General features: G+C 59.2%; 1 protein-coding gene across 7 annotated transcripts; it reads right to left on the reverse strand.

Moving 5' to 3' along the window:
- Positions 1 to 2,087: 2,087 nt before the first annotated feature.
- Positions 2,088 to 9,285, reverse strand: LOC104338926 (Krueppel-like factor 15). 7 transcript variants are annotated; one of them, XM_075442679.1, is made up of 5 exons: positions 8,794 to 8,878; positions 8,211 to 8,355; positions 7,270 to 7,367; positions 5,293 to 6,337; positions 2,088 to 2,492 (listed from the first exon to the last, which is right to left on the reverse strand). In XM_075442679.1, exons 4-5 carry the CDS (start codon positions 6,228 to 6,230, stop codon positions 2,315 to 2,317), a joined length of 1,116 nt encoding a protein of 371 aa, XP_075298794.1. In that variant the 5' UTR covers positions 6,231 to 6,337; positions 7,270 to 7,367; positions 8,211 to 8,355; positions 8,794 to 8,878; the 3' UTR covers positions 2,088 to 2,314. The 7 variants fall into 7 exon arrangements, with proteins under 7 accessions (XP_075298794.1, XP_075298793.1, XP_075298791.1 ...); XM_075442678.1 differs by lacking the exons at positions 7,270 to 7,367; positions 8,794 to 8,878 and adding an exon at positions 9,158 to 9,285; XM_075442676.1 differs by lacking the exon at positions 7,270 to 7,367.
- Between the last annotated feature and the right edge of the window lie 3,464 nt (positions 9,286 to 12,749).

Consider the following 12,749-nt stretch of genomic DNA (forward strand, 5'->3'; position numbering starts at 1 on the left):
GGGATCCAGAAACCAGCCCTCCCTTGGGGAACGCCTGGCCCTGAAGTCAAGCAGCGTGGCTGTTTCTGCCTCAAGCCCTGCTCTCCCGCCCGGGGATAAGGAAGGAAAGCAATGCAGGTGTTCTCTGAGAAACACGCAACCCCGGCACGGCTCCTTGCAAACCGACCAGCAGGTCCGCCGGCCGCGGCTCGCGCTGCAGCCTTGGAGCTGGGAGAGCCCCGGGTCGGCTCCCCACTGCGCTGGGGCTGGAAGCTGCCCAGCGAGCCGTCCTCCAGCTGCCGGCCTGCTAGTTCTCACAACGAAGAGCCCAGACCCCAAGCCAGCTTTAGTAACGTTTCTCCTCTGCAGGAACATCGTTTCTGCACCCTGAAGTTTCCGCTTTTGAGAAACTTTACAGGGGCCAAAGGCGTGGGGTAGGGGACCCTTCTCTTTGGTGCCTGTACAGCGACCCGCAGCACCGGATCCTGGCCCAGACCATGGCCCTGCAGCACTGGAACAACAACCAGCAGGAGAAACAAGTTCATCATGGGGACTAGACCCTGGGTGCTCCAGAGAACCTCAGCAGTGGAAAGTACCCCACCTCATCCATCTCCATCTCCGCAGCAGCAGCATCTCCTTGGGGGGCAGCACAAGCATCCCCAAATACTCGGGACTAGGAATAAACTGAGGATTTTCAGCTCCTTTGCTCCTTCTCTCCCTGAAGTCACCCTGTGGTAGCTTCTCAACAAAGCTGGAAGAGCTCCGGTCCCTGCACCAAGGAAGGAGCAGCCACCAACAGCAAACACCCCCAGCCACACAACACTGTCTCTAGGACGGATTTGCAGACTGCTTTACGAGCTTGTGTCCCTCGCACAGAGGACTGCTGTCTCACCCAGAGACGCTTGTACCAACCCTCAGAGCAGCACCATATCCATCCCCACCAGTCTGGCTTTTTCCTTCCCTGGAGTCACCATCCCAAAAGGGCTGCAGGGACCAGCGAACAACCTCTTTGCTGTGCAAACATGCCCTCCACAGGGCAGGGGAGAGAGCTGAGCTCATTTCCCTGTGCTTATTTTGGGCACAGCCCAACACTCCTCACTAAAGGCAGCTCAAGGGCAGCTTGAGCCAAGCGCATGAAGTCCTACTGTGGAAGAGCACTGGGGTAACAGCAGAACGGCACGAACACACCTGAGCCGAAAAGAGCCTGCAGGCACTCAATGAGACACGCTGCCAAAGCCAGGCAGAAAGGACACACTGCCTACCTCAAACTCCTGACGCTTATTCTTTGTTTGTACAAGCACCTAATTCCCTCCCAGATGTTTGCAAAAGCTCGGGAACTTGGCACAGCAGCAAGCAGTTGGCCTTGAATTAACTAGAACTCAAATACCAAAAGGACGTCAGCAACTGGTGAGCGGCACTGCTCCCCCTGACCGGAGCCTACAGCTCTTCTCTGGGTCCACGCACGGTGGTGTCTCTCCATACCGATGTTCTTCCATGCCAGCACGTAAAAAAGGACTTTGCTGGAGCTGCCTACATTTCTCCTGATCCCCTGCCCACACGCAGCACTGAGTGAGCGGAACGGAGGCATTTCCCACCCCCCCTCCAATGTCACGCTCTCCCAGGACGCCGGCGTGCCCAGCGCCAGTCAGGTGAGAAACCACCGGCGCAGAAAAGCAGCGCTGGGGACAACACAACCGCCACCTCAGCCACGCCGGGAAAGCCATCCCCAGCACCTGCCTTCAGCCCCGCAGCTGCTGCACGGCTCGCAAGCAGAGCTCGTCCATCCACAGTGCTGCCCGGATGCCACCGCGCCAGACGGGCTCAGGCGGGGTGGTTTGAGCGAGGCCGGCCAGAACAAACCCCCTCCGGCTGCCGCGGGAACGCCGCTGCTGACCCGGCCCCTCGGGGTGCCGGCGGGCTGGCGGCTGCAGCAGCCCCGGGGGATGCCCCGCGGTGGGTCGGAGAGCTGTAGGGCAGTTCCTGCCCGTCACGCTGCAGCAGGCAGGCGAGCCCCAAACGCTGCGCAAAGGGATCTCGCCAAGCTGCCCTGCACCCCCGCCCCGCTCCCCTGCGCACACACGCTCACCCTGAACGAACTGAGGTTTCCATCGCATATATTTAAGAGAGGGACAGTAGTACCAGAATCGAGCCCTGATTATAGGTCATCCATAAATACAGGTCATCCCTGAACATCAGCCATCCCTGAACAGAGGTAGAGCGCTGGATCTCCTCCGATTCCTCAGAGTCATCTCCCCCTCTGCGTCAGCGCCGCGGTTTTTGCACGCCTGGCCGCAGGGCCTCCCGGACTCAGCCCGGCGAGGACGAGCAGCCAGACTCAACTTCTGCTGCTGCCCTGCAGCGTCCGCTGGCCGTACGGCTGGCCCCGGTGGATCTTCACGTGTTTGGCTAAATGGTCGCTGCGGGCAAACTTCTTCTGGCAGGCGGCACACTGGTACGGCTTGACACCGGAGTGGGAGCGCTTGTGACGGGAGAGCTCATCCGACCGGGAAAACCTGCAGGAGAAGGGAAGCATGGTGGACCTGGCCTTCGCTGCAGGACAGGACGGGGAAGGTGAGAGCCCAGCACACGGGAGGCTGAGGGCTGTCTGCCACGGCCTCTTGGGACAACCCAAGACAGGTCACCCGTGCTCCGGTCCATCCAGCCCACTGGTGAGGCACAGGCACCTCAGGATCCTGCTGGAGAGATGGAAGGAAAGAAACCCCTCCAAGGGCTGATTTAGAGATAGGGAAAAGAATTCACGCAGTGGTATCTTCATTTCTTTCCACTGCTCTTACAGGACAGTGTCTACCTGTATCTTCACCATGAGGGTGGTGAAACACTGGCCCAGGCTGCCCAGAGAAGCTGTGGCTGCCCTCTCCCTGGCAGTGCTCAAGCCCAGGTTGGATGGAGCTCTGAGCAACCTGGGCTGGTGGAAGATGTCCCTGCTCATGGCAGGGGGGTTGGAACCAGATGATCTTTAAGGTCCCTTCCAACCCATTCTATGATTCTATCATTTTATATCCTTTGTTTTAGACTTGCTGAAACCTGTTGGGAGCTGACAGCCCAAGGCCAGATGTTGAGTGAAATTGGGTTTCGGGGCATCGGCCCAGGCTGGCAGTGACTGAAGGACACCGGTCAGAAGCCTGGGTGCAAAGGCTTTGCTGTCACTTCCCACATCCAGCCAAGAGCTTCGCTGCTGGGAGAATGCTGTTTTTTCTGAGGGAGCATGGGTTCTCCTTGCAAACTCTGAGCATGCCCTTGTTTCTCAGAACGGCAGCGAGTTTTCGCTGTCAGCCTGGGCTGGACTGGGAGCTGGGGAGAGAGAAGCAGCCTGTGAGCTGCCTTAAATACCGAGCCCAAGGGAGGAAAAGCAAGCGCAGCCAGCCTGGAGCAGAGAAGCAGAGGGTTCCAGGCCGAAGCAAATCGACTGCTGTTCTGAGGATGCAGTAACAAGGACCACAGGAGCACCCAGAGCTCAATCTGTGTAATTCCCACGCCCGGAGCCGAGCAGCTGACAGCCTGGAAAGCCCCTTCATCCACACGCACGTCCCCACTTCATTCTGCTGCACCCTTCCTTCCGCCTGGCACTGCAGACCCCGACCCGGGGGCACCCGCAGCGAGTTCGTCCACAGCAGTTTGACGAGGTCTCAGCAAGGCCTGGGAGCTGGGGGGACTTCAGCGTGCTTTGGACGTCCGAGGCTCAGGGGAGGAGGACTGGACAGGATTTACTCCCATTCTGCCTCGAAGGAGCCAACACAGCTGGCAGGAATATTAGGATGGAAGGGTTTTTCCATCTGGTTGAAAGGTGCCTGCAGAAAGCAAGGAGCTCCAGACGTCACCCCAGACTCCCAGCGACAGGATCTGCAGCTCACACCTGGTGCAGCGCGTCCCAAGGCCATCCTCACGTCCTCCACACAAACCACTGACTCCTTCTCCAGCTTTATGGCAAGAAGCGAGCTCCAAAGTCTCAGCTCCTCACAGAAATCAAGGCCAAAAGAAATGACGTATACATTTACAGTTAGGGCTGCATCTAGAAAAGAGAGCAGGGCCCGGAGAAGCCCCAGCCCAGCCCTCGATCTTGGAGCAGCAGGGCAGGGCGGCAAGCGAAGCCGAGCACAGCAGCTCAGCACGATGCTGTCGTGCGGGCCAGCACCATCCCCGTCCTCCCTCCCAGAGGGAAACGCGATGGCTGGGCGGCTGCCACCGGCCCCTTCCTCAGCCCCCAGGCTCTGAGCGTTGGGTGCGGGAGGGTTTAATGGTACTGGTTGGTACTGGAAAAGGAGCCAATGCCTGTAAACATGTACTGGGGTTATAGGTGAGCTGGAGGGACAATTGCTGATGGCAAAGGGGCAGCAGCTTGGCGAGAGGGAGTCCCAAAATTCAGATCTAGCCTCGTACCTTGCAGAGTTTCACCAGCCCGAGACAGAAGCCACAACGCAGCATCCGGGGAAACAAGGCAGCGAGCGCCTGCCAAAGCATTGCATAAATGACCAGGAAAGCTCAGCGCTGCCAGCACCAGGGGATGTGATACGCTTTGAGATCTGCTGGTGAGCAGGGCTGCGCGAGACCTGAGGACTGTTGGCCCCTCTCGCCAAAGGCTGTACCGGGCATCCTGCCCCGGGACGGGTACGCGGTACCAGGGAGAGAACCCCACAGCAGGAAAACAATCAGAGCAGTGCAGCAAGACTAAAGGGCAGGGTTATTTTAGGGAACACAGATGAAAGAATATGACAACCACCATCACGTGCAGAGCAAACAAAAGTAAATGCAAGATGGAGATCTGCTACAGGCCCAGAGGTGTCTGAGGGATAGAAGCAGCCAGGGCAGGCAAACAGCAAAAGAAAACAAAGGGTTGCTAAACAAACCCCAAACTACACACTGGCTCCGGAGGAAGCAGACAGACTCCTATTTTACGGGACAAATCTGAATGGGAGAAGCCATTTTTGTAGCCCAGCTGCAGAAATTGCCCTGAACTAGGCAGAGAAAGGTCGCACAGTTACAAGAACACTTGGAAAGGCTGCAGGGCCAGAGGGCATGTAGGCACCCAGCTCAAGGCGGGGCTGGGGTCTTTGGGCAGTGGTCGGGTATGCTTCCCCAGCTGGAGGTTTGCTGAGTGAAAACTACCCAAAGCGCCCACCAAACTTTACTCCCCCAGGCCTACTCCCAGCTCTGACCTGGAATTCACTCGGGAAAGGAAACTTGTGATTTTATCCTGCATTTTCACTAGCCAAGAGCTCTCCTGCATCTTGGCAGGCAACGGCAGGCCCTCGGCGGGGACACCCACTCGCACCGAGCCCCGCGGCTCCCACTTACCGCCAGCCACAGTTGGGCCAAGCACAAGTGTAGGGCTTCTCGCCGGTGTGCCGACGGAAGTGAGCCTTGAGGTGGGAACTCTTGGTGTACATCTTGCCGCAGCCCGGGTGCGAGCACTTATGGACACGGACGAGGGAGGGGGGAACTTTCTGGTACTTGGGGGTTGCCTCCCCCTCTGGCACGTCCCCCGGTGCCCCTGGCCTCGTGGCGACGGGCAGGGGGGCAATTTTGACATACTTTTGGTCCATGACGGTCACGGGGCGCTGGACCTGAGGGAGGAGGGACAGGTTTTGGCCCTGCAAGCTGATCACCAGCTGGGCTAGCCCGACACCACCGGCAGCACTGGGAGCTAGCGGGCTGCCACCGTCCATCGGGAGAGGCTGGATTTGGAGGACAACAGGAACGCTCCCCGTGGCTACCGCCTGGTCACTACCATCAGCTGTCCCTCCAGGCTGGGCAGCGTTTGAGCCGCCTTCTTCTTGAGACACACTGGAGGCAGGCTGTCCCCCAGAGCTACCCAAGCTGATCTCAGATTTGATCTCGACCTTCTCTGCAGCGGGGTGAAGCTCGCTTGCTTCATCTTTGAGGAACTCAGCCTTCTCCCTTAGGAACTCCTCGATCTCCTCCAGGGTGGGAGTGAAGTCCTGGGAGAGGCTGCAGCAGAAGTCAGGCAGCCTGAGGTGAGCCTCGCAGACAGGGACTTGGGGCTTTGTGTCTTCCCCCTTTGCACCGGATGGGGGGAGCGAGGTGCCTTCAGCATGGCTGGTGCTACCTGCAAGGAGATGGCCAGAGCCTTCCGGGTGGCCGGATGGCCTCTCGCTGCTGTGCCCCGGCAGAAGGGACGGTGGCATGCTGCGTTGCAGAGCACTGGCAAAGCTCTCTAGCAGGGAAGAGGTGGTCAAGGAGGGTAGCAGCTCCTGGCAGCTCACAGAGACCATTTGTTGACTCACGTCCTCTGCCCACACAAAGCTCCTGGCTCGGCTGGATCAGAAGCTGCGGTGAGAGCTCAGCTGGGGCTCCTGGGGCTGGGGAAGTCTTGGTTCATCTGCAAGGGAACACCACCAAGGTTATTTCCAGATCAAAAAGTAAACAAGAAAACCTCAACCTTTGAATAAAAGGGACTGTGCAGTAGAAAGAAAACATCAAAACCAGCCAGTGGCCTTTGTTTTTAAAGAGTCTGTTGCTCAAAAAACACACACTAACCATTTTCCTATGCAGGATGCCAACAGGCTGCAAAGAGCTAGATTCCCCCCAAAAGCAAACTTTCCTGGGGAGTTTATGAAGGTAAAAATACACAATGAAACACCTCATCCCTCTTCCACCTGCACCAGACGGCAGGTACGTGCTGCTAGATGGCAGAGAGGATGACTTGCTACAATTAGGATTTAACTGAGATCCAAGAGAGGGTGCTGGTTTCTCCACACTGCAAACGCTGGTACAACCACAGCCTGATGCAGAGCTATCACGGCTGGATTAAAGCTAACTAGTCTGGGAAGAGATAACAAGACAGCTACGAGCGTGCCTGCTGCCCGGCTGCCCGGGGCTATGTGCAAGCACCACGACTGGCGAGTTCACCAGCAACCACGCTGCCGTGGTCACGCTGCCGATCGGTGCCTGAAGAAGTGAGCTTCAAGCCAGCCCACGCAGGTCTGCCCAAGCTGGGTCACAGCGAGCATCGCGGACAGACTGCCCGGGGTCAGCTCACAGGGCCCGGGAGGACACCGACACCGCGGTTCAGAAGAGCCGAGCAAGCTCCCGGTAGCTCCCGGTGAGACCCGCGTGGTCTCCAGAAGGCGACCGGTCTCCCGAGACCCAACGCCTTGGACCCATGGGCCACACACCATCCCCAGCCCCAGCACAAGGTGGCCTGGAGCCTCCAGCCCGCTCCTGCAGAACCTCAGCCACCCAAGGAGGCAGGGTCTTTTTACGTTTAATTTTCCAAGAGGAAGAAAACCTATGCCAAAGTCCCTTCTGAACCTTTTCCAGAATAAGTGAGCAAGTCCACGAGATCTCTGCAGAGCTGCAAACCAGTCAAGCCAGTCCTCGTTATCAGCGCTTCCTCAGGGTCCTGCGAGCTGGGAAAGGGAATTTTGGAGAGGCAGTCTGGGTGTGATATAAAGGTTTTTCCCTTAAGAAGAAATAATCGCCACGTTGCTCAAAATCTGCTCAGAGGAAGAGGCCACATTGCTCGGGGCCATCTGCAGTGCTGCCCACAGCCTGTCTCCAGCACAACTCTGCTGCAAAACAAGTCACGAGGAGCAGAGACCGCTGCTGCCCACCTGTGAGGTGAGAAAGCTGTCTGGGGCAATCTCAGCCTTCAGGCTTCAGGTTTTCATCACGGCACAGATCTGCGCTCTGAACCATCACCTTCCGGGCAGCACTCAACTCCACTCCTTCCTCCACACCAACTTTACAATCTCTTTTTGATCCCTGCTTCTTTGACTCTCGTCTCCTCTTTCTACAAGCTCCAGAGGCTAGAAAAGCCTTCCCCCTCTGGCGACCACACACTTGTGTTTACCTCTGCCAGAGAGTCTTAAAACCTGATTTCCCAACACAGTCTCCTTGCAGAGCAGCTCAGGAAGTCTCCATCCCTTCACCGTGCCCCCAGGACAACTGAACTGAGCTACAAACGCCTCAGCTCAGGAGCCTCATTTGGTCCCTATCTCCTGAATTCAGAGTGTGCAGTGCCATGGAACTAACAACGCCAAGAAAAGCGCAACCAGAGGGCAGGAAGGGCCGGTGGCTCAGCTGCTGGCTTGGGACTACAGAGGTCTGCGCAGGGTCTCCTGCTCTGCAGAGACTTCTCCTGCAGCCTTGGGGTAGCTGCTGGAGCGCTCTGGTCCTCAGATTCCCCTCTGAGTGGGGGCAACAGCCAGGTCCTACGGGGAAATGAGTAACCGGGTGGGACGCTCCGTTACCGACAGACTCTGCAGAGCCCCGTCACAGATGTCACAGCCCCGTCAATCCAAGCCATTCTTGCAAACCGCGCGTCAACGGCGCTGTCGTCCCAGACAAGCCGCTGCAAGCAAACGCCGACCTGGCTTTGGCCTTCGGCGAAGCACGCTGCAAGGCAAGGTCAACGATGTTTCCAAGCTTCGCTTTGCAGTTCTACCCCCGCCGTCTTTCAAACCCCCACGAGCGCTCGGCCACCGCCAGCCACCCGCCGCGGGTCGGCCGCCGGGAGCTCGGCCGAGCGCTGCGACTCCCCTCCGGTGACGGGTCACCGCCGCCGAGGCCCGGTCCCCTCTCCCAGTGCCCGGGCAGGCTCGCGCAGCCCTTCGGGACCATCCAGAGAGCGAGACGGGCGCTGGCACCCACGCCACGTGCCGCGGGTCCCCCCGCGACGCCCCGCAGCCCACCGCGGGGAGAGGGGCCTGGGACCCCCCCGGGGCCGAGGAGACCGAGTCTGCCCACCCCGGGGACGGGGGGAACCCCAAGCACAGCCCCCGTCCCGGGCCGAACCCACCCCCCCCCGCCGAGCCGGCCCCCCGCGCCCCTTACCCGGCTCCGCTCCATGCCGCCACCGCGGCTCGCGCAGCGCGGGGGCGGAGCCCGCCACGCCCCGCCCCCCCGGGGGCTCGGCACCGGCCGGCGGCGCCATTGGCTGTCCCCCGCCCCGCCCCCCGGCCCCGCAGCCCCACCCCCGTCCCGCCTCGCCCGGCTGCCGGAGCCGGTCCCCCGTGCAGCGCAGCTCCAGCGCGGTTCAACTCCGCCCGGGGCCTGGGGAAGCCTCGGCTCTTCCAAGGCCTCCGGGGCCGCTGCTGGGGCAGCGCGGGGTCCGCACGCTCGCGTTTACACCGCGCCAGGGCCTTGCGGGGGCGGCAACAGCCGGGTCCGCACAGCACCCCGCGGAGCCCACGCTCACCGCCGGCAGGGCGGTACGGCAGCCCCAGGCCCCGGCCGGCGGCTCCCTGCCCGCCCGTCCGGCGGTGAAAGGGGCGAGGAGCCGAGCCGGGACATCCCCGCAGCCCCCGGCCCCGCAGGAGCCGCTCGGCGCCTGCGCAGACCGCGCCGAGGAGCAGACTCCACCCACCGCCCCGGCCCCGCCCCTCGCCGCCGCGGCGCTGGCGCCCCCTGGCGGCCTTCCGCGCCGCTCGCCCAGCAACAGAGACGGTTGCCCCCGTTTCAACACCCTTTATTTCTTCCTTTCCATAAAAAATTTATAATAGCTTTCCTCTCACGCCTATACAAAATATTTAACTCTAGTGAATAAATAAACCACGAACGCCCCACGGACAGCACATGATCTCCAGAAAGCAACCCCAGCCGCGACTCGCAGCGGCCTCGCACCACGCGGGCATCCCCCCTCCCCCCCGACGCCCCAAACCCCCCACGCCCCAAAGGAAAGCAGAGGCACAGCGTGATTCACCCGTCAGAAGAACGCAGCAGCGCACCCGCGACCCGAAATAGAAAAGCTCCCGGTACCCGGGTCCGGAGAGCTCGCACCCACAAGGACACGGGAGAACCAGGTCCCGGAGAGAGCTCTGTGTTCACACCGGCTGCACCGGTACCAGCGCGCGGGACGCGCTCACCTCCGCCAGAAGATGCCCGGGTCCCTTGCCGGTCTACACGTGACCCCGACACAGGGCAGCCGCTCTCGGCAGCAGCACACCCGGTTACCCAGCAAGGACAACGTGACAAAGAAAGGAGTTCTGGAAAATGCCTCTCCCGTCAGCCCAGCGACAGCCTGAACGAGGAGGGAAGGTTTTTGGTAATAACAGAGCCCACGGACCCTGAGGGGTCTGGCGAAGGCAGCCGCCGCCAGCCCCAGCTCAAGACCTGAGCTTGGCCATCGCCGCCAGCGCTCGCGACGAGCTGGGATCACGAGGTTGTAAGCGTGAAGGGTTACCAAGCGCTTCATGGTCCACAACGAGGGGCACGCTCCCACCCGCCGCCAAGGCAGAGCCAGCCCAGCTCCAGCCCCTCACACTGCTACAGACCTCAGCTTCCCCCACACCCCCTCCTCCTCTGCTCCCTCGCCCCCCTCTGTCCCCGTTCTCCCCCTCTCCTGCTTCCCGCGGCCACGCTCGGGGGCAAACGGCCCCGATCTGTTTGGGCTGGAGCTCCCACCGGGACAGGGTTAGCGCAGACAGAGCTGGGTCCCGGCAAACACTCCTTCCCGCACCCGCTGCCCACGACGCCAGGGGCTGGCAGAGGGCCCGGCCGACTTCTGCTGGTGTAAGAGGAGGGTAAGAAGGAAAGGAGCAGTTACGGAATTCTCTGGGTTTCACTCCAGATGGAGAAATGAGAAGAAGGGTGCCAGGGGAGGGGAGAAATCAAAGAGTCTCTTGGTGGATAATCAAGCAGCTCTTCTCATAGCTGCTGAACCGGCTAAAATGAGAGCAGCAGCCGGAGGACAAGTGGATGAGGAGCCCCTGGTCCAGACTGGGTTGTGTCTCTCCGGCTGGAACGGAGAACGAGCTCTGTACCAGTCCAGGCACCGGCCAGGCCAACGCAGGGCGATGGGCGCCCGTCCGGGACGCAGCAGCGCAGAGCAAGAGCCGCTGGCTGCAGAGTCACACGTTCAGTCGCTCAGCGGTCTTTTCCGAACAGAACTGAAGTAAATGCAGACACCTTCCCAGAAGCACACCTGAATTATGAGAAAACTGGACAAAGCCAGCCTGCCCTCTCCTAGGACCAGTGCACTGGATGCAGGCACCAGACTTGCCAAGGAGATCTGGGTGCCAAGCCCACGACCCCGCGCAGTGAAGGGGATGGGAGAACAGGGCAGCCGAGGACATGCTTGATCTGTCAGTGAAGGACAGGTCTGAGACCTGACCCACACCGACTAGTCCCAAGCCCTCCAGCTCAGCCAGGACACGGAGCCTCTGCACGTGCTGAGAGCCCAGACCTACTCGTGTCCACCACGACGGCCAGGCTACAGCTGCACCAAAGCCCCCTCGGCGGACGGAGGGCAGGAGGGGGGGAATCTGGCAGGCTTGAGCCTTCTCCTCTTGAATGACAGATAAAAGTTTGACCTGATGATCTTCGAGGTCTTTTCCAACTGTAATGGTTCTACGTTATGGATCAAGCACTGCAGCACCTTGCTCCTTCATGTTCCAAACTGGAGGACATTATAAAACAAGGCTGTCTCCACCTCCAGCCTGCTGCTGTTTCAAGGATCACTTCAATTTCTGTAGTGAAGCATTCAAGGCCTTTAGCATCAAACCTGTACACCTGGAGTTCGGTGTGGAAGCACTCGTCACGCACTTCAATGGCTCCATTACCCAAAGCACTTAGCATCGTAGCAGCCTCCACGTGCGAAGGTTCCCCACGTCTTATGTAAGAAAAAACAAAAATAAATAAAGGACTCTTCAGCACTCAGTAGGGACATGTTTGAAAAATCTGGGGTTAGAGGTTACTGCTCCCTGGGAGCATTCACCCAAGAAACACCCCACCTTCAGCAATAACGTTTTGCCTCAAAGCCTTCCTCCTGAAGCCTGAAGCGAACAGACACGAGGGTGGGAGGTGCAGACGAAAAACTGTTTCCGTAGGTGGTTAAGCAGCTGCCAAATCCGTCCCCAAAACAGCTGCATTTCAGCACACAAACATTGTTGTGGGAAAGGGAGGCTGGTAGGCATATGATTTGGGAAGAAGTAAAACAAAAACAGTCACCCTTTACAGGAAAGAAACGTTTAAAAACCTTCGGAGAAGCCCTCTCCGGACCCGTCTGCAGACAGCAGGGGAGTAACCTTGCTTCCATGCCAAGGAGTAGTCTGACAAGACCTTGCAAAAATAGCAACATTTTGCCCTTCAGCAGAACCTCACCAGCCTCTCGCTGCCCACACACCTCCACAGAAAATTACTCACAAACACTTTGTTTAGGCCAGCCAAAGTTAAGGACTGTCGAACTCCTTCTGCCTGGCCTCCACACACCCAGTTCACGCCTTTCTCTGCGCATTGCAGGCAGCGTTTGGACCATTCCAAAGTCTAAGTGCTGACTGTGGGCCAGGACCTCGACTCCCACTTGGTGTACGGGCAGTCTTCGAGTGGCAGGAGTCTGTCCCCAGCAGAGTTCTTCCAGCTGGCCCGCTGGTACGGGGAATGGGACTGGCCAGAAGGACACAGGGCTGTGGAAGATGACTCACACCCAGGAGCTAAACAGTCTGCACAATCCAGGAGCATTTGGCCCCAGCGCTACGTGAGCAAGAGCCACTTTGCCTTTCTCTAACAGGTAACTGTGTTTATGCTGTGCCTCAATAAGACTCTTAACTCTTGTCTGGAAATTAAAATAAATTTAAAAAAAATCCCAAACAAGTAGAACATAGTAAGTATGTAACCTGGATCAGCAAACCACAGGCACAAGCAGCATCAAGAGTTTCTGTCCTGCTTGTTCTTTGTCCAACACACTGGGAACCAGGCTCACCCTGCTCTGCAAGCAGCTCCGGAGTGGCTGTGGGCACGCTTCCTCCTGCCTCCCCCCCATCCCACTGCTGCCTCCAGCAGCCTCTCGGGGC

The sequence above is a fragment of the Opisthocomus hoazin genome, chromosome 25 (assembly GCF_030867145.1).
Source record: "Opisthocomus hoazin isolate bOpiHoa1 chromosome 25, bOpiHoa1.hap1, whole genome shotgun sequence".
NCBI classification, from domain to species: domain Eukaryota; kingdom Metazoa; phylum Chordata; class Aves; order Opisthocomiformes; family Opisthocomidae; genus Opisthocomus; species Opisthocomus hoazin.

Bases quoted from the DNA above. Each gene is read 5' to 3' on its own strand.
- LOC104338926 (XM_075442682.1), bottom strand. From the start codon at position 6,230: ATGGTCTCTGTGAGCTGCCAGGAGCTGCTACCCTCCTTGACCACCTCT. The intron at 2,493-5,292 runs GTAAGTGGGAGC...CTTCTCCTGCAG, and splicing joins TGGCCCAACTGTGGCTGGCG to GTTTTCCCGGTCGGATGAGC.